The 25315-nt window shown below is 35.5% G+C and overlaps 1 protein-coding gene and 1 pseudogene across 5 annotated transcripts; both read left to right on the top strand.

Moving 5' to 3' along the window:
- The first annotated feature begins 676 nt into the window (after positions 1–676).
- On the top strand, positions 677–25097 carry LOC114291011 (E3 ubiquitin-protein ligase CHIP). Of its 4 annotated transcripts, none has more exons than XM_082920183.1 (8): positions 677–918; positions 11180–11243; positions 12711–12782; positions 18491–18627; positions 18932–19085; positions 19177–19287; positions 22213–22410; positions 24431–25097. In XM_082920183.1, exons 1-8 carry the CDS (start codon positions 905–907, stop codon positions 24650–24652), a joined length of 972 nt encoding a protein of 323 aa, XP_082776309.1. In that variant the 5' UTR covers positions 677–904; the 3' UTR covers positions 24653–25097. The 4 variants fall into 4 exon arrangements, with proteins under 4 accessions (XP_082776309.1, XP_082776311.1, XP_082776312.1 ...); XM_082920185.1 differs by lacking the exon at positions 24431–25097 and adding an exon at positions 22842–23903 and having other exon boundaries at positions 679–918; XM_082920186.1 differs by lacking the exon at positions 24431–25097 and adding an exon at positions 19365–19502 and having other exon boundaries at positions 683–918; positions 22213–22345.
- LOC145822635 (GTP-binding nuclear protein Ran2 pseudogene) lies at positions 12886–16630 on the top strand (annotated as a pseudogene). Its single transcript, XR_014364225.1, has one exon. The product of XR_014364225.1 is annotated as a GTP-binding nuclear protein Ran2 pseudogene (transcript).
- Positions 25098–25315: the final 218 nt, after the last annotated feature.

Raw genomic sequence — 25315 nt, forward strand, 5'->3', positions numbered from 1 at the left:
TTGATTTGTTTTTAATTTAAATAATTTGCATATTTTTGTTAAATAAAATTGATTAAAAAAATATTTAGTCATTAAACTCAGTACATGTCTATATAAAACATTATTTTTCGTTAATTTTAATAGTTAAAATACTATTTTTCAGTCACTTTATTCAACGAAAATATGTAAAATTATTTAAATTAAATACAAATCAAAATATTAAGATTTAAATTAACAAAATTAAAATTTCATCATATATTTTTGTTAAAAAAATCAAATCTTAGGAATTTTTTTTGTCATTTTTATTTTATAAATTTTAAGGCAAATTACAAACAGACCCCTAAGGTTTACTTAAATTATAAATTATCCCATGTAGTTGTAAAAATTACATTATATCCCTTAAGGTTTCTAAATTCATAACAAATAAGTTCTTTTATTAATAAATTATCAAGTTAATTAACATTTTTTAATAATGTTAAAATTTTATTTTAGTTAATAATTTAAATAATTTTATTATTATAGAGATAAACAGTTAGAAATTTTACATTTTTAATTAATTTTATTAAATAAAAAATTTTGACAAAAAAATATTTGTAATTTTTTACGGGAGACAATTCATATTTTAGGCAAATTTTAAGCGGATATTTATAATTTATCCTAAATTTTATTGGATAAATAGTAGATTAGATTAGGTTAGTTGGAGTAGATTAGAGTTGGAGAGAGATAGAAACAGAATAGAGAGAGAACCTAGGTCAGTCATATTGGAAGTCTTACGGCGGAGGATCTATTAACAGAGAAAGAGATTAGAGATAGAAAGAGAATATGGCTCCTACCGCGGTGAAACAAAATGTGGCGCAACTAGCAGATCAACTACGGCTAGACGGCAACAAATACTTCAACACAGATCAATTCGGTGCTGCCATTAATGCTTATACTGAGGTTTATATATATACACACACTAGTGCGATAAGTTTTCAATTCTACATTTAGTTAGTGATATGGTGTAAAGATTAAAAATTAAAGTAATCATTAGATGGGCTAATAGTAGATTTCATTATTTATCCCTTGTAGTTAGTAGATACATGAGCCTTGCCCTTGTAATTGGTAGATACATGAGCCTTGTTCGGAATGTGGGTTGGTTTTTTGGTTATTGTAATTTGGGGTTAAAAAGTTTTGTTTGTGATAGATTTTTTGACTTTTTTTATTTTTGTAAGAGAAAAAATAAAATGATTATAGATTGGATGTGATATTTTGTTTTTGGCTAAAATAGCAAATTGTATCCTATATAACTATTTTAGCCCAAAATAATATCCAAAAGAAAGTATCTTAATGGTTAAAAAAATATTTTTTTGGGTGATTTTTTTGGTTTAGAAAAAGGGTTTTTTTTAGATCCTTGATATTAAGATTTTATAGCATAAAGGATATTCAATATTTTCATAATGTCTAAGGTCCCTCAATATTAATCCAGAGAAATTTCAAACCAGAGAAATTCTAGATTTCTCAAAAAATTTCTCTGGGTTCAAACAACATTCAAATTTCTCTAGATTAACATCAAAAAGCCTTGAACCTTTCACACATTTCTCTGGACTGACATTCAAATTTCTCTGGATTAATATCAAATTTCTCTGGATCTCTGGACTAACATAAAAAACCCTTAAACCTTTCACAAATTAGAGAACTTCAGCTTCCAAAGACTAAATCTTTTAAACAAACCAAGGAAATTTTAGCACAATGATTTTAAATCAGAGAAAATTGTTTTAACCAAACTAGGGAAATTTTCCCTAATTTGCATCTTTAGAATTAGTAGTACCTACACTAAACCAGAGATTGAGCCACCAGAATAGAGCACCAGAAATCTCTCTCTCTCTCTCTCTCTCTCTCTCCTCATCGTTAGAAACATGTGAGATATGGGATCTAGATTTGAGCGGTAGTATAGATCAAGATCTGAGATATTCTTTTTGATCATGGAGTTCTGAAACCGATCATCATCATCCCCATCTCTTTGAGGCGCCATCGGATTCAGCGGCGGAAACAACTTCCTCAGGTTTGACACCCATAGGCTCAAGATCATCCTCGCCGTTGTCCCTTGCTATCTCAACCACTGCTCTCCCTAAGCTCTTTGGCGAAATTTGTAGCTCTCAAAACCCTAAGTTTGTTGAGATTGAAGGAGAATGAGAAGAGCGATGTGTCTCTCACGAGTAAACTTGAGCTATTCGGTAGGAGTTCGAGGTCATTTCGTCTTCAATATTTTTAAACCAGAGATCGATCCCTACTACCTTCGCCGCCACCACTCTCACCGGTCCAACCCCGCCGTATATTTGAATGATGATGATGATGATGATGATCAGATTGAAGAAGGTGATAATTCGGATCGAAGTGAATCGGATTTTGTGATAGATCGATGCCAAGATGATCATGCGATTGAGGAAAATGATGAAAGTCAAATGCTTTTTGGTATGAGAGATCATGAGGAAGATGTGGATTGTTATGTTTCTGTATCAAACTTTGGATTGAGAGGGGGGGGTTGTTTGGTGCGAGAAGAGAGATGAGAGAGCATGAGAGAGTTGGTGTTATATATGGGTGTGGGTAAGGGACCTTAGACTACAAAAAAAATTATTGTGGACCTCTCCGATTACCAAAAGTTGGAGAGAGATGTTAGACCAATTTTTCCTAGAAAAAAATGTTACATAACTTCACTTTTGAATTCACCATTATAATATAGTATAAATATAAATATGTGTAAATATTATTATTTTATTTATTTATTTATTTATTTTTTGTGTGAGAACACAATTTACTTGGTATTTTCCAAATAAGTGCTTAAATAAATATTCAACGCATGTACATGTTAAATAGCAATGCACAACATATATGAAAACCATCGGTTATAAATACAAAAATGAAAAAAAAAAGCTCTTATGTAGGGGTGGACTTAGAAATCTTCCATGTGGCTGGAAGTAACGCAGGGACCGATTTCATTAGCCTAATAAAAAATTATAAAACACCAATGTTATTAAAGGCGATAGGTGCACCGAGGTGCTAAGGTCTCTTGGGGCTCACCAAAGTGAGGCGCACCTTATACGTAAAAAGACTAATACAAATTTGTATTTATTTGCTTCTTATAAGCCTATGGTCTTGTTTGGTGGAATATATTGGGGCTAGCTGTAGTGTTTTTTTTATTTTGTTTTATTTATCTTGAGAATATTTTTGGTGAAACTTTTGGTTACTATATTTATGAGATAAAAATAGTTTAAATAATTTTTTTTAAAAAAAATTATTATTGGAAAGCTAAGGGTGGAATGGTTTTAGCTAATTTTTTTCTTATTATCGACTTTCAACTTATAAGAAGTTGTAACAAACAAGCTGTATATAATTGTTTGAATATGATTCGATGTGCTTAGGTCATAAAAAAGTTTCATAAGTTGTCTAATTAAAAAATTATAGGAATCCACATAAGATATTAATTTCTTTTCTCTAACAAAATGTAAGATATATATATATATATATATATTTAATATGATTTCACACCAATCAAAAAGATTATATTTGTAGATTAATTTTTTGGGGGTTCTTTATATGAGATGTTTTGAAGGACAACCCTTGTACAAAGTGAGATTTTTAAAATTTTCTGGAAGTGCTGGATATTAGTCAATATACCAATTCATCATTTTTTTTAACCAAATATGAAGCTCATAATAGGCAGCATAAAGATCCAAATAACCAAAAAAAAAAAAAACCACTATTATGAGCAAATAACAATGAAACTCAGTCAATTCAAAGCAATTTTGGAGTAGGGCTTTGTTTCCTTGGCATGCCCCCTTCAGGAATGGAGTTAAATTAACACTATTTGAATTACATGCTTTAATTATTCCCATGAATATTACTATGAAATAGATACCGTGTTAGGATCATGGACACCTAGAAAATAACAAGAAGCAATCACACATACACAGAGAACTCAAATATTTACATGGTTCAGCCCAATGCCTACGTCCACGGACAGAAACGAGAATTTCACTAAACAGAGCAAATACAAAACAGAGGAGGAGAACAACTCTTACTCAACTCACAGCTCTCTATCTCTTAATTTCTAATGATACATCCTCTCCCTTCCGTCTCTATTTATACACAAAGAGAGTGAGGGAGAGGGGGGCAAATCTCATCCAAAATTTCTACCTTCTTTAATGGTTAATGGTGAGAATCAACAAAGGCAATAACGTGAAGAGAAGGGAGAGTTATGCAGATGCTCAGCTCAGGCTTTCACTTGTGGTGGAGGTCCTCATACGCCATCTTTGCATGACTCTCTACATGCATGCGTGGGGCTGGAGCAACAATTCTCCCTCTCCATACCCATATGCATGACTGACTTTTCACTTGAAGTCCATCCCTGCAATGTCTCTGCAAATTTCGAGTTTGTCTCTCGAGACCACCTTTGTTAGCATATCAGCTGGATTCTTATCTGTATGGATCTTGATCAGTTCCAATAATTACTTTTCCATCACTTCACGTATCCAATGATACCGAACATCAATATGGTTTGTGCGAGAATGGTACATTAAATTCTTGCTCAGGTCTATGGCACTCTAGCTATCACAATACACCGTGAACTTTTCTTGCTTTAATCCCAACTCTTGGAGAAACCGCCTTAACCACAACATCTCTTTCCCAGCTTCTACTCTGGCGATATACTCTGCCTCAGTTGTGGATAAAGCAACACACTTTTGCAGCTTGGACTGCCAAGACGTAGTTTCCCCTGCAAAAGTGAACATAAATCCTGATGTAGATCTTCTACCATCAAGATCTCCCGCCATATCAGAATCTGTATAGCCTTCCAAGACTGGTTTAGCATCTCTAAAGCACAAACACATTTTTGCCGTACCCTTGAGGTACCTCAGAATCCACTTGACTGTTTCCCAATGCTCTTTTCCTGGATTGGAAAGGAATCTGCTTACTATTCCAACAGCATGAGTAATATCTGGTCAGGTGGACACCATTGCATATATCAAACTCCCTACGGCGAATGAGTAGGGAATACCTTCCATCTCTTCTCTTTCTTTTGTAGAGGAGGGACAAGAACTCTTGCTCAACTTGAAATGATTAGCCAGCGAAGTACTGACTGACTTGACATCTTTCATGCTGAACGTCTCAATCACCTATTCAACGTACTTCTCCTGTGACAGCCACAACTTCTTGGCTTTCTTGTCAAGCAGAATTTTCATGCCCAAAATTTGCTGTGCAGGGCCTAGGTCCTTCATGTCAAAGGACTGTGATAACTCATTCTTCAGTGATCTAATTGCTGTGGCGTCCTGTCCAATGATCAGCATGTCATCAACATAGAGCAGGAGTATGATGAAGTTTCCACCGGGAAATTTCTTGACATATACACACTGGTCTGCAACAGTTCTCTTGTACTCATGACCCACCATGAATGAGTCAAATTTTTTATACCACTGTCTCGGTGCTTGTTTGAGGCCATAGAGACTCTTCTTCAATCTGCAGACTAAGTTTTCTCTCCCTTTGACTTCAAAACCTTCTGGTTGCTCCATGTAAATTTCTTCCTTTAGATTACCATAGAGAAATGTTGTCTTCACATCCATCTGTTCAAGTTCCAAATTCAAATTAGCCGCTAGTCCCAAAACTACTCGAATAGATGTCACTTTCACAACTGGCGAGAAGATTCCATCAAAATCAATTCCTTTCTTCTGAGCAAAACCTTTGACAACCAATCGAGCCTTATACTTGACTAGCTTTCCGCTACCATCTTTCTTTAACTTGAACACCCATTTGTTCTTCAGTGCTTTTCGCCCTTGGGGAAGTTTTACCAAATCATAAGTTTGGTTTTTTTGCAAGAACTGCATCTCCTCTTGCATAGCTTGCTGCTAGCTACTCTTCTCCTTGTGATTCTGAGCTTCTTGAAAACTTTCTGGCTCCCCCTCATCAGTAAGCAAAATATACTCAGAAGCAGGGTATTTGGATAATGGCTTAGACTCTCTTGTTAATCTTCGTAATTGTGGACCAATAGTCTCTGGCGGAGGGGGTTGTGGCTCCCCCTGCTCAACACCCTCTGCTTCTGGATCTTTTTCTTCTGGAAATCTATCTAACAACTCTACATCATTGGCTACATGTTGCGGTAGCTCTTCTTCATCAGTGGCATGCTGTGATGGTATAGGATTGGGAATAATTTCTTAAACATCATCAACTTTGAGTTTGGCTGGTTGCCCAAAGTCTTCTAAGGTCTGACCTTCTTGAAACACCACATCTCGGCTTCGAATGACCTTGTTTTTCGGATCCCACAATCTGTATCCAAATTCTTCATCTCCATGGCCAATAAGGATGCATGGAGTGGCTTTGTCATCCAGCTTCTATCTGTGCTCCTTGGATACATGTGCAAATGCTTTGCACCCAAATACTCTCAAGTGAGAGTAAGAAATCTCCCTTCCAGACCATACTTCTTCTGGAATCTGAAAATTCAGTGGAACGGATGGCAATCTGTTAATCAGATAGCAGGCAACATAGCTTCGCCATTTTGAGCATACATCTGACCTTCTCCACAATGGTTCGGTTTATTCTTTCGGCTACACCATTGTGTTGTGGAGTTTCAGGAACAGTCTTCTCATGTCAGATGCTGCGAGTAGCACAGTATGCTTCAAACTCCTTTGACGTGTACTCGCTTCCATTGTCTGTTCGAAGACATTTAAGCTTCTTTCCGATCTCCCTTTCCACCATAGCATGGAATGTTTGAAAATGCTGGAACACCTCAGCTTTGGTCTTTAGGACATAAACCCATACTTTCCGTGATGCATCATCAATGAACGTTAGGGAGTATTTACTGCCACCCAAAGATTCCACTTCTATGGGACCGCATACATCAGATTATACTCTGCTTAACAACTCTGATTGTCTTCCAGATAATGAGTAGAAAGCGACTCTATGATGCTTCCCAAATAAGCAGTTGTCACAAGGATTCAATTTCACATCTTTGGCAAAGGGAATAAGAGACTTCTTTACCAGAATCTGCAACCGTTTTTCACTCATGTGACCTAACCTTTTATGCCACAAATTTGGTGACGCCCCATCTTCTATTTCGTTGAGGCGATCTGAATTCACCTCCACATGAGTCTTGTACAGTGTGCCAATTGCCTGTCCTCTGGCTACCACCAGAGATCCCTTTTTCAACTTCCATATGCCTTTGCCGAAGTAGTTCTCATAGCCTTGTCGATCTAAGGCTATCCCTGAGATAAGATTCAGGTGTAAATCGAGAACATGCCTAACATCTTGCAACACCATCGTGCACCCAACTTTGGTTTGGATGCGAACATCACTGATTCCCACAATCTTCGAAAAACTAGAGTTACCCATCTTCACTGTACCAAAATCTCCAGCTTGATACGTACTGAAAAACTCCTTTCGGGATGTAGCGTAGTAGGAAGCTACTGTATCTACCACCTACTTGGTGTCGTTGTCAGACATATAGAGGCATTCGTCTTCTTCAACAGAGAATAATGTAATATCCTCTGAGACAGGGACTGTAGTGTTCCAATCTTCAGTCTTTGGCTGTCTATTGCCTTGTTTTTGTTCTCCCTTCAAGGCATAGCAATATTTCTTTATGTGACCCTCCTGGCCACAATGGTAACACGTGAACCTTAGCCAGCTCGTACCTTCTCTAAATCTCCCTCTGTCTTGAGATCTTCATCTGCTGCGTCCTCTAATTTTGCTTCTTCCCCTGCCTCTACCTCTACCTCTACCTTTATTTTCTATGACGAGGGCATGGGATTGATCTCCATCCATATCTTTCTTCCTTGTCTCTTCACTGAATAGAGCATCTGTAACCATGCTCATGGTTAGTTTTCCTTTTGGTGTAGAGTTATTGAGGGACACCACCAACGTCTCCCAACTATCTGGCAAAGAACTGAGTAGCAAAAGGGCCTGCATCTCATCATCTAATTTCATTTTGACAGTTGCCAGTTGGTTCACTAGATTTTGAAACTCACTGGTGTGTTTAGCAACAGAGATACCGCCTTTCAGCTTCAAATTTACAAGTTTTCTCATTAGGAGGGCTTTGTTCCGAGCAGTCTTTGACTGGTACATGCCTTCTAATTTCGTCCAGAGAGCATAGGCATCAGTCTCTTGGGCGACATGGTGGAAGACACTGTGATCGATCTATTGTCTGATCTGGCCAATGGTTTTCCGATTCTTTCGCTTCCATTCTTCGTCATTTTCCGTAGTTGGTTTGACTCCATGAAGCTTAATGGGGTCAAACAAATCTCGGCAGTACAAGACATCTTCCATTCTGGGCTTCCAAATTGCATAGTTGGAAGCGTTCAGCTTTATCATGGATCTTGAAGTCGACGTTGATTCCTCCATCAGACTTCGCCGTTGAGTTTGGACTGATCAAATTAGCCGGAAAAGTACTTTGGATTGCCAAAATAAAGACTGCAAATTTTTGAAATCTGATTTACAAAATCTAACTATACGGATGTGTTTGGAATATTCCAAATAGTTGGAAAGCACTATTGGATCGTCAAAAACGAACTTAGAATGGCTCAGATCAAGCCAAAATAGGTTGAACGGGTTCATATCTGCAGAATCGGGAGCGTCTGAGAAGCATTAGATAATTCCTCCGGACTGGCTGACGTCAGCGTGGCGTTAGCGGCTCGGCTTGGTCAACAACTTGGTCAACTTAGATCGGTCAACGGTGGCTTGGTTAGCGGCGTGGCTTCGGTCAGCGGCTCAGTCAACGGTGGCTTGGTCAGTGGCGTGGTAGACGACTCCGGCTCGGCTTAGATGACGTCAGCGGATGATGTCAGATCGTCTTCTCCACTGGGTTTGCGCGTGAAGTGCGTGTGGCCAGTCGCCGACGCGTGAGAACGGCGTCAAGTGCGCGTGTGGCGTGTGCGGCCTCCTTCGACCTCCATTTTTTATGCGGTTTTTTCCAGTGTGCTCATCTCGTCGAGGGCTTTCGCGCGGTGTGATCAAAAGTAGATTTCGACCACTTTGAATTCTAGGCAAATTTTGAAAGACACTCTGTTTTGTCGAAAAACACTCCACCGGCTCTGATACCACTTTATTAGGATCATGGACACCCAAAAAATAACAAGAAGCAATCACACATACACAGAGAACACAAATATTTACGTGGTTCGACCCAATGCCTATGTCCACGGACAGAAATGAGAATTTCACTAAACAGAGCAAATACAAAACAGAGGAGGAGAACAACTTTCACTCAACTCACAACTCTCTATCTCTCAATTTCTGATGATACATCCTCTTCCTTCCGTCTCTATTTATACACAGAGAGTGAGGGAGAGGAAGGCAAATTCCACCCAAAATTTCTATCTTCATTAATGGTTAATGATGAGAATCAACAAAGACAACAATGTGAAGAGAAGGGAGAGTTTTGCAGATGCCCAGTTCAGACTTTCACTTGTGGTGGAGGTCCTCATATGCCATCTTTGCATGACTCTCTACATGCATGCATGGGGTTGGAGCAACATACCGGTCACCTAACAATTTTTATGGTACCTCTAGAGTAGCCAGTGCTCACCAACCCACCCCCTTTTGTTTCATTATCTCTAGATGCACTCACATTGCCAACTGCTTTCTTATCATGCATAGCTTTTGCCCACATCCGCAAAACCAATTCTATTACTATCTTTATTCCTACTGTCAGTTTAGAGTTTGTAACCGAATGGGTACTTCAGTAACTATCTCATTGTTGTGATCATTGGTGATGTAGTTTTTTCATAAGACACTGAGGTCGTTTGCATTGTGCTTTACTGATTTGTTCTCATAGTCAAATTAAAAGATAGTGGAAAGAGCAGCGTCGTAATTCTTATCGGGTTATGGATAGTTTCAGTATGTAAAAAGCATTACAGAGCTTCAAAAATCTGTTCACACCAAATAAGTTGTTCGCTTTATATAATAGTATAGAAGATGTATTTCTAGGTTTATCAATTTTTGAGTTCATTATAAAAGAAGGATAATTGTTTCTTAATTTTATTGGTCTGTGATTTGTTTTGTGTTGCATGCATTTCTGATTTTTGTATACTCTATTTTGTTTGATGTTGTTGTGTATTGGACGAACCGCGCTATATGCCTTTGCAAGCGGAAGTATGTAGGAGCAAATACACTTCTTTCTATTTCATTTGTTTACCCTTTTATTTTTACCATTATTAGTGTTAAATTTTATTGGACGAATTACACTAATAGTCTTTATAGTTTGGGGCATGTGTCACTTTGGTCCTGACTTTTCAATTGTGACACATTTGACCTTGAATTTTGAATCTTGTTCCAAATAAGAACAATTGAAGATATCATTACTCAATTTCACTGGCAAAGTTGTCAATTTGATAAAATATAAACTACTTTGACAAAAATAAATGTCAAAAAAATATTTTTGAATTTTTAAAAATTATTTCTACCCACCAAAAATAATTATGTAAAATTGATAAATCTTTACATATTTATTTATTTATTTATTTTTATCAAATTAACTTTTATTATGTTTTTGGATGATGATCATGTAATGGTTGGTTTTTTGTTATATTCTTTTTGATGGTTATCATGTAATAGATGATTGTATTTGTTGTTAACTAATATTTTTGGATGATTATCATGTAATGGATGATTATTAGGCTTTTAATGTGTAATCGATATGTTGAACATATGAAATGTTTTTAGTTTTGGATTTTTTGATTTAATGGATTGGTTTAATAATGATATCAAAGTTGTCGTCATATTTGACTTTTGAAAAAATAGAAACTAATTTAACGAAAATAAAACAAACACCCATTACATGATCATCATCCAAACATATATCAAAAATTAATTTGTTAAAAATAAATAAATAAATATGTAAAAGATTTATCAATTTGATATAATTTTATCTTGGGTGGGTATAAATAATTTTTTAAAATTAAAAAATATTTTTTTGATATTTATTTTTGTCAAACTAGTTTATATTTTATCAAATTGATCACTTTACCTTTGAAATTGAGCAATGGATTTTCAATTGTCCTTATTTGAAACAAGATTCAAAATTAAGGGTTAAATGTGTTACAATTGAAAAGTCGGCACCAAAGTGATACAAGTCCTAAACTATAGGGACCGTTAGTGTAATTCGCCCAATTTTATTTGTGTTATTCCTTTTGATGCCGATCATGTTTTGGTTTTTGCTTTGTGGGTGGGTGTTTTGTAGTGATTGGAAGAAAGTTGAGGAGGATTGTATAAGAGCCATTCAGCTTGATCCCAATTCTGTCAAGGTTAGGGCTGCTAAATTCATCTCATTCACTACCTTGGTATTGGCATAAGTTCACCGTTTTCAGAATTATTGGTATTTTCTAATCATTTGGTTTTTATTTTTATTTTTATATCAGTGTTGATGATTTCATAGACTCTTCAAAGGTGTGAAGTATTTGAATGCTTATTCTATAATGTAACTTACCAACTGTTCAAAGGTTGGAGCATGAAAGACTCTTTGAATCTTGGGTTTAACTGACTGCCTTCATACAAGGTGTCTGTATGGAACTTGGAAATAATTTGAATTCTTTATAGCAGTGCGATGAGTATCTAGGAGAGTCCTTTTCTCGGCCTTTCAAGTAAATGCTAAAGTTTAGCACTCTGTCGAAAGTCCACTTCGCTTATGTTAGGTAATTGGGATTACTTGCCCCATAATTATACCCAAGATTTGTTTGGAGATAGTAAAATTTGCCACCATGTACAGAGCCAAAAAGTGATGTAAGAGAGGGTATATACAAAAGAAAATGCAACCAAACCCTTGCTAAAGGAGGACTGACTATGCAGTAAGAAAGAAACACACGTATTTTTGTATGATGGTTGTGATGGATTTATACTGGACATCGTATTGATGTTGCCTCTAACATTAATAAATAAATGAAATTTGTTCTAGATTGTGTGAAGTTAATGAAATTGTAAACTTAATGTTTTGTTTGTGTGCTGGTATTTTTGTGTTGAGAAAGATTAGAGACATCCCATTTTCTATCTCATACTTCCCCCATGAATTTCATGTTGCTTTGGTAAAGACTTCTCATCTTACTGTCTTTGCTTTTGTGCTGGTTTTTTTGTGTTGAGAAAGATTAGAGACATCCCATTTTGTACCTGCATACTTGCCCCGTAAGTTTCATGTTGCTTTGATAAAGACTTCTCATCTTACCGTCTTACCATTGATGGTTGCTGGGAGATGAAAATTCCTTGCTTGTTGCTGTTGATCAAAATTAAATGCTGATGCGATTTGTGCTTCATAGAAAATTTGCTTTAATTATTTGCAAGACTCTGTACATCTGATACCTCCAACCTTGTGCTTCCCTTTTTTGTTATATGTGCGGTGATTTGTCAGATGGTGTTTATATTTATCTTTTCTGCTGCAAGAAAGAGTTCACATTTCCAATATGATATTATCCTGGAGTGTGTCACCTCTCTAGCAATATCTTCTTTAGCGTGCATGCAATATATAGCAGAATAGTTTTGTGCTGCCACTCAGAAAAGATAGTTTATCTTCAATTTGCACATCATTGAGGAGTTTGACTTTTATTGCTAGCTTGTTCTTTCTAATGTTCTCCAAGGAATACCATGGTAGCATGGTCCTAGTTGATTAAATTGTTACATGTTCATTTAGTTTGTTTTTATTGAAAGGAAGTTAATTTTCTTATCTGATGTATACATTTGTTACAACAATCTAACTTAGTTCTGACATGTTTTGGAAATGGCAGGCACACTACATGCTAGGGCGTGCATTGCTAAAGAAACACGAATATAGTGAAGGAATCAAGGAATTGAAAAGAGTACGATACTTCTCCTAATGCAAATTTTGAGTTCTTCTGTTTGTTTTATGCAAAAAAGACATCAGTTTTCATGCAAAGTAAGGCATATTCTATGAAGCTGTTAGAATTTACCACTCACCTACTACCTCCACTATCTTTCTCCACACCTACCACCTCCACTATACCACTCACCTACTACCTCCACTATTTTTCTCCACACCTACCACCTCCACTATCACACACTCCACTACCATCTTCTCCTCTATATATAGGAGTTGTAATATACAGAATAGATCAATCTTGTAACACATCAATCAACTCATCAATCAATAATACATTTCTTTTTACATGGTATCAGAGCAAGGTTGAGAATTTAGTGATTCCGCTTCACCGGCGGACGGCAGCCTCGCCTTGGCCGTCCGCCGGACAAACCCAAAATTTTCTAATACTCTCTCTCTTTCTCTGTCTCTGTCTCCAACACACCAAGCTACTGTATCAGAATATTCAAATCCAATGGCTTTGCCGAACCAACAGACTGTTGATTACCCGAGCTTCAAGCTTGTCATTGTTGGTGATGGAGGAACTGGGAAAACAACTTTTGTGAAGAGGCATCTCACTGGTGAATTTGAGAAGAAGTACGAACCAACCATTGGTGTCGAAGTTCACCCTTTGGACTTCTTCACAAACTGTGGGAAACTCCGATTTTATTGCTGGGATACTGCTGGGCAAGAGAAATTCGGTGGTCTTAGAGATGGTTACTACATTCATGGGCAATGTGCAGTCATCATGTTTGATGTTACTGCTCGATTGACATACAAGAATGTTCCCACCTGGCACCGAGATTTGTGCAGGGTCTGTGAGAATATACCCATTGTTCTTTATGGAAACAAGGTTGATGTGAAGAACAGGCAGGTCAAGGCAAAGCAGGTTACATTCCACAGGAAGAAGAATTTGCAGTACTATGAAATCTCTGCTAAGAGTAACTATAACTTTGAAAAACCTTTCTTGTACCTTGCCAGGAAGCTTGCAGGGGACCCCAATCTTCATTTTGTGGAGTCTCCCGCACTTGCTCCTCCTGAAGTGCAGATTGACTTGTTGCACCCTCCAAGCCATGGCGACGCAGACAGATCTCTGCAAACAGACCTCCCTCCGCCATATTGATTGACCATGGTTCACATACAGATAACAATTAATTGCAAGCCAAAGTATATCTATCTATATCCTTCTATTTTCTGTGAGGATCGATAGGTGGATAGAGCCAGACAGATCTCTGCCAAAGCAACCTCTTTCTATCTCTATGGCTATGCTGCAAAAGGGTCCTAAGTCTCTCCCTCTCTCAGCTCTCTCTGGTCCCTTCTCTGCACATGGTCCCTTTTTTTTAATCATCCCAACCATCACGGGGCTTGAAAACAGCACCACCAGCACTAGCAATAGCACACCATCCCTTTCTTTTCTTTTCTTTATTCTCCACTCACAAAACATTATCATCACCTTTTGCACTTCACCCGTTGCTCCACTTTCTTTCTTTTCTTTTATTTTCTTTATTTATTTATTTATTTTCTTATAAAATTAAAAAAAAAAAAAAAAAACAACAACAACAAACACGGAGGAAGAAGACGAACTGCAAACTCATTTTATTCATATCGGGCCTCACCCCGATCATCATTTTACACAACATAAAATAAAATAAAATAAAATAAAATAAAATACAAACAAAACAACCACACCTACAGTGGGATTTTTCTTTTCCTTCTCTATTCTACTGCAGGTCTCTTCTTCTTACCTTTATCTTGGGTGTCCCGTGCCAGTCCGGTCTCCGTGTTTCCTTGTCCACTGAGCACGTTCACTCCCCCATACTCCTCCACTGCAGCATATGGAGGACCTCCAAATCGGAACATCACGGTGGCCTTCCGCTTCAGCTCCTTATTTTCTGCCCTTAGCATGCTTATCTCTGCTCGCGCATCCTTATACATGCGTTGGAGCAGAGCCAGCTGGGAATTTAAATGCTGCACCTCATTTGTCCTACTCTGCAGCCGGTTCGACAAATTTGTGACCGCCGTCATGGTTTCCACGCATGACTTCAGAGTATACTGATTAGCCTCAATATCAGTTTGCATCGCCATTTTTTGCTCCACCGACCGCATCGGAAAGTTCAATGGAGCAAAACCAGAGGTGTTTGGTTGCGGTTCACTGGCCACCGCACCAGTTATTTCTCTTGTGGGCTCGTTCAGTTCTGGAAAGAGCGTGAGCAGGTTCTGGGTAACTGGACGGGAAGAAGAGGCCATGTTTTTGGGTTGCTAAGTGTTTCAGCGAAATAGCAATTTCAGACTGGTAATGTTCGGAAGGGTTGGTGACAGAATGGCAACAAAGTGTTCCACAGTTTCTCTCTCCGCAGAGGCAGAGTTTTTCAGCGAAGGGTTGGTTTCAAAGGTTTCAGAATGGTATGCCTCAGCCTCAGCCTTCGTCTTGGTTAAATAGCCGCGGCAGCCACGCGTATCGCGCGCCTCTTGCCGCCCGACAAACTGGCACGCCTTTTCATGGCACATCTTTTGATAAAGTGGACACGCCTTTTGATGGCACGCCTTTTGATGGCACGCCTTTTGATGAATTGGGCACGCCTTTTGATGGCACGCCTTTTGACAAAATTGGGCACACCTTTTGAGGGTGCGACTTTATGGGTCCGACAAGACTCTGTAAACTGTCCCGACATTGATTCCGGTTAGCTCCTTTATGGGTCCGACAAGACTCTGTAAACTGTCCCGACATAGATTCCGGTTAGTTTCTACAAGGGTCCGACAAGACTCTGTAAACTGTCCCGACATAGATTCCGGTTAGTTTCTACAAGGGTCCAGCAAGACTCCGTAAACTGTCACAACATTGTCTTCTACAACGGTCCGACATGACCCCATAAACTGTCTTCTACAACGGTCCGACATGACCCCATAAACTGTCTTCTACAAACGGTCCGACATGACCCCATAAACTGTCTTCTACAACGGTCCGACATGACCCCATAAACTGTCTTCTACAACGGTCCGACATGACCCCATAAACTGTCTTCTACATCGGTCTGACACCACCATACAGTGTCCTCTACAACGTTATGACACCCCATACAGTGTCTTCACCAACGGTCTGACACGACCATACAGTGTCTCCTATCTTTTTTTTTTATTTTTATGTATTTTCTTGTTTTGCTCCTCTCTCCAAACTCAAGTTGGTTAGTTTCTATCCTCCTTGAGTTTGCGGGGGGCTGTTAGAATTTACCACTCACCTACTACCTCCACTATCTTTCTCCACACCTACCACCTCCACTATACCACTCACCTACTACCTCCACTATTTTTCTCCACACCTACCACCTCCACTATCACACACTCCACTACCATCTTCTCCTCTATATATAGGAGTTGTAATATACAGAATAGATCAATCTTGTAACACATCAATCAACTCATCAATCAATAATACATTTCTTTTTATGCAAAGATCATGTAACATAGACATGCGCTGGACACTTGGGACGCATTGTGACATGCTGAGGACACGTTGCAGACACTTTTTTTTTTTTTTTAAAACCAAAATAGAATACCCAATGTTAATGAATTTGATGATATTAAATATTTGGCATAAAATACATATATAGGTCAAGTTTGGGAAGACTAAATAAGTGCACTTTTTGTCTTTTTGGACTAAAAAATTGAGATTGAAAATATGGATGTTTGGGTTAACTTTTTGACTTTTTATGGAAAAATGTGTAATAAAAAATTGTAAAAATTGGTTTGTAGAGGAAAATTTGAATTGGGAGTTGTGCAGCCGTAATTGTTGACTTTTGGTGAATAGTGTTAACTTTTTAACTTTTTGAGTAACTTTTTGGCTTTTTAGCTTATTTGGGACTTCCCAAACTTAGCCATAGTATTCAAAAATATGACATAATAATGAATACATAGAGTTATACGGTTTGCAGGTGTCCCTAGCATGCCATGTCTTGCATTTTTTGAAAATTTGCATGTCTGTGTTGTGTCATATGTTCATATCCGTACATCCTTGGACATATATAATTATGCATGTATGTATGTGCATTTGTCTGTGTGTAAATAGTGGTGGTGACTTAAGATTGAAATCCTAGTTTGTAGTGGCATTTATTTTTTCTTTATATAGAAATGTTTTTGAGGACAATTAATGAGTTTTGGCTTATTTAATTTGCATTTTTTGATAAAATCTTATAACTATTACTTGACATAATTTATGTACGATTAGTTAGCCCTCCCTTTGCCCCCTCATGGTTTTGGTAGCCTCCTCTGAAAAGATCATTTCCTTACAATGGTGAATGAATATTTCATCTGCAATGCATTGCTATCATTTTTTTGGTGAACCAAACGTGATAATGGACATTCTGATAAAATAATCATTCTATTCCAGTGAACCAAATACTACCGGGGTCTTTTAACTATTTCTTTTTGGGGCCTTGAATGCTGTAATTTCTAGTCCAATGTCATCAGTCAGTGTTCTCTTTCTTCTTCCCTTTTTTTTTTTTTCCTCTTCTAGTTTAATCTTATGCAAGTTGTGGGTTTTGTTCCAAAATGGACTAATATGTTGAACTTAGTGAAAAATGTATGCATTACTTATCAGTTATCATGGACAGTATATGATTCATTAAGGGATAAAACTGTAAATGTGAATTTGTTACAGCTTGATTTGGAATGATGGATTTGTTGGTGCTACACATTTTATTATTTTGAGAGTAATTCTATTTGAACTGCCTTCATTTTGTTTCCCTACTCACACTTTATTGAACTCTCTACCTCCTCTTTTTAGGATATGTAAGAAATCGCAGATGCACTAGCCAAACATAAAAGGTAAACACTTAGGCTACCAGCTAGTGGTAAAATATTACTCTGGTCTGTTGCTGATTTCATGATCTATTGTTTTAATCAACAAAGTGGAAATTAAATGGTGGATTGGTAATGTCTCAAAGAACACTGCGGTTTGTAAGCATTTAGTCAGCCTCATATGGTAGCCAGTGGGAAGGTGTTACGGTTGGTTATTTGGTGGTGTATGGTGGATAGGCATTTTCAGCACTTCTAAGAATCTGCAGATTACCAATTTTGATATTTATTCTTCTTCTCTTTTTCTTGATACCCTATGTTTTATTAGTTGCGAGATTTTACTAGAATATCATTGAAGCTATAGTTTGAATTGCCTTATTTTTTTGGAGTTCAAAGAATTTCAGTTTCACAAGTTGCAACATACCCTGGTAGCGAAGGGTACATGGTTTTGTTGTAAAATGCATTTAAGGGTTGTGTTGTCATGCCATGAATTGATTACGTTGTATTTTGTTTCTTTGCAAAAATTGCTAGTTGTAGCTTGCAGGATTTTCTCTTATTTAAATGAAATTGGGGGAAAAATATAGACCAAACAAAAAAGTAAATTAAAAAAAAAAAAAAAATCAACTGATTATGTAGTTTGAGAGAACATGGTTTTGGTTTTTAACAAACTCTAGTGTGTTATGGACCTATGGTACTATTCTACTTCAGGCTAATTTGTTGAAACAGATGCTAAATTAACGTGCATGTTTTGAGCTTGATATTTTGTTCCCTTTGCATCACTAAGAAACTGCTATATTTTTCAGAAGGGGAAATTAGTTCCACCTTTGTGACAAAATGAGCATGATATGTTTTGCAAGCATCAAAACTTTTACTGAAGTGTGATCCAAATTACTTCTATAGGTTTTGGACCTTGGGGGTAGAGGTGCAAACCCTAGGAGTTATATAGTAGGGGATATATGGAAGGAGTTCATGACAGCCAAATACCTGGAATGGGAGCGTGAATCTTCGAAGCGGTTGTGGGATTTGCAATCCTTGAAGTACGTGCTTTTCCAAGTGTGTTCAGGCTTTTAGGCTGTGTTTGGATCAAAGATTTGAGGAGGGATTTGGGGAAAGAAAAGTAAATGAAATAGAAACTAATTTTTGTCACATTTCGCTTTCCTTTACTTTCTTGCCCACGAATTACTCTTCAAATCCTTGATCCAAATACAGTCTTAATGTTTGATAGGGGTTCCTTCTAAGTTCTTACAAGTTACAACCTCATTGAAGTTTTTAGTGTAGTGATGTACTTGTTTGTCCATTGTGTTGTTAGATTTTCCTTATCTTCGTTTGTGCATGCCTCAGGGTAGCTTGTGAGCATGCTCTTGTAGAGAAACAATTTCTTGATAGTTCTCAACCGGAAGGGGTTTCAGATGAAGACATTAATGCCATTTCAGCACAATTGGAGCTTCTAGGACGCGTTTTTGATAAAGCAGCAGAAGTTGACCTGCCAACTGAGGTGAGCGTTGGGGACATTTAATTGCTCATTTTCCTTCTTAGAAGTTTAAAACCTGTAATTTGTGAATAATTTCCACGATTGATGATTTCAGGTACCAGATCATCTCTGCTGTAAAATTTCATATGATATTTTCTACGATCCTGTCATTACTCCTACTGGGATTACAGACGAGGGGGCAGTGATTGTTGACCATCTCCAGAAGGTAAAATTTGATTTCGATTTGTATAGCTGAGTTTTGGTGTCCATAATGTATTGATTTCTGATTTGACCACAACTTAGGTGGGAAATTTTGATCCGGTCATACGTGAACCTCTTGATCAATCTCAACTGATACCAAATTTATCCATAAAGGAAGCGGTCCAAGCGTTTCTTGACAATTATTAATGTGAAGCTCTAAATGGTTGAAATTTATTTTGGGTAATGTCATGCGACACTAAATAATTTTCTCTGTTTGCTGTGTCACTTTGCTTGGTTCTATTTTTTCAAAAATATTTTTCAGAAAATTCTATTTTCTTGTTTTTCGTGTTTTTTTTTTACTGAATTTTTTAAATATTTTAAGCAATTTTTTTTTTTAGACATACCTAACATAAATATATCTAAAAAGTAAAAAATTTGTGAAAAAAATCTTTTAAAAATTCACTAAATACCAAAAATACAAAAAAAAAAAAAAACGAGAATTCAGTATATTTTTTATATTTTTATGTATTTATTAATTTTTAAAAATATTTTTTTACAATTTTTTTATTTTTTAGATACATCTAAGTAAGGTGCATCTAAAAAAGTAAAAAAAAATTAAAATTTTAAAAATATTCACTAAAAGCAAAAAAAAAACACGAAAATTAAAAAATTTAATTCAAAAAATTCAAACCAAACACGTTGTATGATTTTTTTTTTTTTTTATTGTATATATCTATTCATTTAGTTTCAAATATCTTTTGAACCCCTTAAGGTTGCAAACCATATGCAACCAACACAACAGGTGTAAGTGGAAGGTGTAAACATAAAACAGGACAGTAAACAGAAAGGCGTAAGTGTAAGGTGTAAGTTGCACACTTAAGAAAAATCTTTATTTTTTTGATGGTGGTGTGCTTCCTTTTTGTTCAAATATGCCTAGTAATGCATATGAAGTAGCTGAAAGTGGTCTGCAGTTCGGAAATGTAAGATAACCCTTGAAAAATAGATAGATTTTGAAACTATTTGTTAACATTTATGTTTATTACTTTTTTTTGTTTATATTTATAGAATTTTTGAAAATTATAAACAAAAATGTGGCATCTATTGTAAATTGTTTACAAAATTTATTAATTTGTTGTCATCATATAAAACTTGATTTCACTTATTTGGAATCCCCCTTCTCAACCACACCTGCAACCATGACTCACTGATCATAACCACCACCGGTCACCATCATCAACGACAACCATATCTAGTTACCATCTCCCTTAGTTGGAAACCACCTCCTATCAGCGGTAACCATTTTTGACCCCTATCACTTGTCAAAAACAATCTTCGGCCACCATATCTGACTGTTGATGACCATTTTTTTGGCCACCATATCCTGTGATCGGTAACCATCTTCAACGGCAACCGGTAATCACCTTTTCCCACCACCTCCAGCAGCCGGCTATCATGTCCAATTGTTAATAACTATTGTCACACGATATTTTTCACTTGTTTTCAAAATAAGCTTTTAAAACATGAGTTTACCAAACATGATTTTTGTTTTGTTTTTATTAAAAATAAACATAAACATATTTAATACTTTTTGTAAACTAAAATCAGTGAATAATATTTTATGATAAGTTTACAAAAATGCCCATGAAATTTCCAAAAACAATATGTGAAATTGATTCATATAATGGACCAATTCGTACATTTTAGGGCCAAAATAACCTGTCATTGTGGCATTTTGTACAAATTGGTCAATTATAAGAATCAATTTCCCAGATCTTTTACAAAAATTGATCTTGTTATTGTGAATGTGGCGGAAATTTTCATAGTTATGTCTCTTTTTTTCTTTTTTCTTTCAGGTAAACTACCAATAGGTCCTAATAGTTAGATTTAATTCCCATCAAGTCTTATTGAAAATAAGTTCTAGTAAAATTATCGCTAAAAATAATTTTTGTGATGATTTTTTTGCATGTCGCTAAAAATTCACAATTAGTGATTTTTTGTCACAGTTTTATAAATTGTCACTAAAACTTACAATTAATAACTTTTTTTGTAATGATTTTTTTTAACTGTTACTGAAAGTTGAAAATTAGTGATTTTTTTGTGATAATTTTTTTAAACTGTTACTGAAAATTAACAATTAGTGATTTTTTTTAGTATTTGATGAAAAATATCATTAATTATCATATGATATATTAGATAATAAATTCACATATTAGAACCTACATGCGAGTTTTTTTTTCTTTTTCTTTGACTTTGTAGTTTCAATTTCATGAGAGATCTAATCTAAGTGAATTTTTGTACAAATCAGTATATTCAGGAAGGTAAGTTTAACAGCTTGTTTGGATTGATTGCTTTGGAAAGGGAAAAACGTTAGGGAGGTAAATCGCACATAGCCCAAACCACAAGGGGTAAAGTGACATTTGGTAAAACAAAAATCAATTTTTAGCTCCACTCAGTCTAAATATGCTTAAAATGTATTACACATTTTGTCACTATTTTCAAAAATATTTTTGTTATAAATTCAAAATACAAATTCATTTTGTTTTAAAGTTTTATATGAATTTGTAAATATCTTATTTATAAAGTTTCATAAAAAAAAAATTCAATTAATTTAAAAATATAATTTACCGCATACTTCAATATAGATATTGGTTCAATTAAGAGATTTTTATTGATAAACCCCATTTAGGAGTGTTCTAATCCAATAAGTCCAAGAAAGAAATTTGTAACCTAGTTAGTCCCATATGTTTGTACTTTTATTCCATGAGATCCTTTTTTCCTAATTTTATATTTTTTTTGGGACTATTATACCCTTATATGTTATGTTGATACGTAATATATACAAAAATAGGGAAATACATGTCTCTGTTTTGTTTATTAGTGTTATTCACATTGATGGATCTGATTCAGTTAATCAATGTCGATTGTTTATGGTAAGGCTCCATTATGGCAGGATTTCGGTGTAGTGGAGAGAAGACGACGACGGGTTTCTGTGCAGTGGGAGAGAAAAAGACGACGACGCCGGGTTTCTGTCCATAGGTGTGTTCGTTTTCGTAGTTTGGTGTTTGTGTCTGCTCTGGTTTGTTACATAATTGTTGGAGACCAGTCGTTGATCGAAGGTGGAGAACGATTACAGAATTTCTTTCTCAAGGTTAGTATCATTTTGTTTATGAATGCATGTTCATTTATGTAAATGATTGCATGCTCTGTTTTTGAATCATGACATTTTCTTGAATACATGGGTAATACAAGTGTATGTTTGATGAATGAGGTTCTGATTTTTTACTGGTAATGCATGTATATTTTTGTTGGTTTGCTCATATGGGTTCTTCCATAGGTGTAGTTCAAAAAAAAAAAAATTAAAAATAATTTTTGGGTTCGAAGATTGTCTTCTTCCATTGATGTAATTCCAACCAAAAATCAAAGGGAGAGAGTAGGATTTGAATCAAATGGGGAGAGCGAATTCAAAACTCAATTTTGTATCCAGTCGATTTTGTTACAAACTTATTCTTTGAATGTGCATTTGGTTTGATTTGGATTAGATTGGTGTAATAGTGGAATTGCTTGGGTTGTTATTGATAGTGATAATGAAGAAGATGAAGATGAAGATGAAGATGAAGATGTGAGTGATGATTTTTTATTTTTTGAGAGATTGAGATTTGTCAAATTTCTAATTCTGTTGCTGCCATTATTTTTGGTTTTTTGTTAATCTTATCACATCATTAATCAGTGTTAGTATTCACATTATCTGTAACGAAAATTTGTCATTTGTGTTGTCAATTAGTGTGGATATTCACACATCCATATAATATTGAATAGTGTATATATTTTCACCGTATTCATTACTACTATGCGATTATGATGTTAAAGTTCACATCAAATTGTTGTATTTAGTCATATAACCACAAGCCACAATGTTTATTTGGACAAAAAAATGATATGAATATTCACAATGTAATAAATAGATGTGAAGATTCACATTAATTGTAGTATGTTTGTGGATGGACATACACTGTAGTTATGTACAATGTGCATATTTACATCTATAGTCAACTATAATAAACATAGGACATAATGTAATTGAAAATGGGCCTTAACATAAATTACGATGTGAACATTCACACCAATTTCAACGTAAGAGACCAGATGTGGATGTTCACACTTTACATTGTTTGGAATATTCACATTATGGGTTGCCAACTTACCTCCAACTAGAATGATAAATCTCTATTATAATCAATTCGACGTAAGGTTACTGCCATATTGAAAATAAGCAGTTGATCATTTATATGTAAGTATTAATGGATACATTTACAAACACAAGTGAGTGCACATATGTGATTTTGCCATTGACATCAACATTTTATCAAGTTACATAACCAAACGATATAATAACCATTATGGACTAGTGAATGGTTAGAAAATATTAAGACAATTGTAATGTGTATACATTTATATGCAAATATAATTATCAATGTGAATGTTTAGAAAACATCACAAAATATTTCCCATGTGAATGTCTACATTGTGTAAATGGTCATAGCAAACCAAGTGTACAAAAATGGACATCATAACAGACAATTATATCATTATTTTTTGGATTTTTTTTTTAAGAGGTTCACATCTTTTGAACAATACCAACAACAATAATAACAACAACTGTAAAAAAAAATGGTAATAGTAATATTATGTGCACACATTTATAAGCATATAGCACCAATGTAAATGTTCACAATGACTGATTACAGAATTTCTTTCTCAAGGTTAGTATTGTTCATTTATGTGAAGGATTGCATGCTCTGTTTTTGAATCATGTGCATTTTTTAGAATACATGGGTAATGCAAGTGTATGTCTGATGAATGAGATACTGATTGTTTTAGTGGTAATGCATGTATATTTTTTGTTGTTTGAGTTTCAAATATTTGACAGAGATGCATGTACAGTTGTTTGAACAAATTGATTGTGGTGGATCATTGGTAAAATGTTATTTTTGGTTAATTAGTTTATTTTTTCATGTTGTTTTGTGATTGTTTTCATACGGTTTTTGTAGTATTTGGTGTGCCATCTCTGTTTAGTTAGATAATTTAGATTATGTGAACAATGTAAATATTCACATATCATTGGCTATAATGTGGTTGTTCACTTCCTTATTTTTGTATTTTTGCAACAGATGGATACCTTCATGTTGTTGGTGTGCTCATATGGGTGTAGTACTATTGTAACAAATATGGTGCAAACGCTGCCTTATTCACATTTCGTGGAGTGTATGTGTGAAAAATGGAGCGAGTTATCTGCCGATTGTGTTTCATTGTTCTATCAGCTACCTGAGATTAATAGGTGTAATTTGGACAATGATGATGAGAGTCAAAGTATGTTCTTACATGTTGGTTGAGATTAAAGGGAGAGAGAACGTTTCAAAGCACTATTTCTGCCATGGTTGCAATTTTAACTAGAGATCGAAGATAGAGAGAAGGATGTCAATCGAAAGGAGAGAGAATGATTTGAAGCTCGATATTGTATTAAGTTTATTTTGTTACAGACTTGTTCATCAAAGATGGGTTTGGTTTAATTTGAATTGGTGTAATGATAGAATTGCAGGGGTTGTTAATGATAGTGATGATGATGATGATGCTAAAGATAAGGATGTAGGTGATGGTTTTTATTTTTGATGAGATTGAGATTTTTTGGATTTATGGTTATGTTACTACTATTGTTTTTGATTTTTTGTAAACATTATCACACCGTTGTTTTTGATTTTTTTGTAAACATCATCACATTATTGACCAATGTTAATATTCACATTAATTTGAAATGGGAAATTGTCTTTGTGTAGTCAATCGGTATTAATATTCACACACACATATAATATTAAATGGTAAATACGTTTTCACTGTCCTTCGTTACCACTGTGACAAGATGATGTTAAAGATCACATCAGTATTGGATCGAATTACACAACCACTAGTCTCAACTTTCATTTTGAATACAAACATGATGTGAATGTTCACACTAAAACATACAATGGAAAGATTCACGTGAATTCTGGAATACAGAT

This window comes from Camellia sinensis, chromosome 3 (genome assembly GCF_055761805.1).
Source record: "Camellia sinensis isolate YWXY chromosome 3, ASM5576180v1, whole genome shotgun sequence".
NCBI classification, from domain to species: Eukaryota; Viridiplantae; Streptophyta; class Magnoliopsida; order Ericales; family Theaceae; genus Camellia; species Camellia sinensis.

Coding starts and splice junctions, on each gene's coding strand:
- LOC114291011 (XM_082920183.1), top strand. Junction 12,783..18,490: donor GAATCAAGGAATTGAAAAGA/GTACGATACTTC, acceptor TTACTTCTATAG/GTTTTGGACCTTGGGGGTAG. Junction 19,086..19,176: donor AAGTTGACCTGCCAACTGAG/GTGAGCGTTGGG, acceptor TGATGATTTCAG/GTACCAGATCATCTCTGCTG.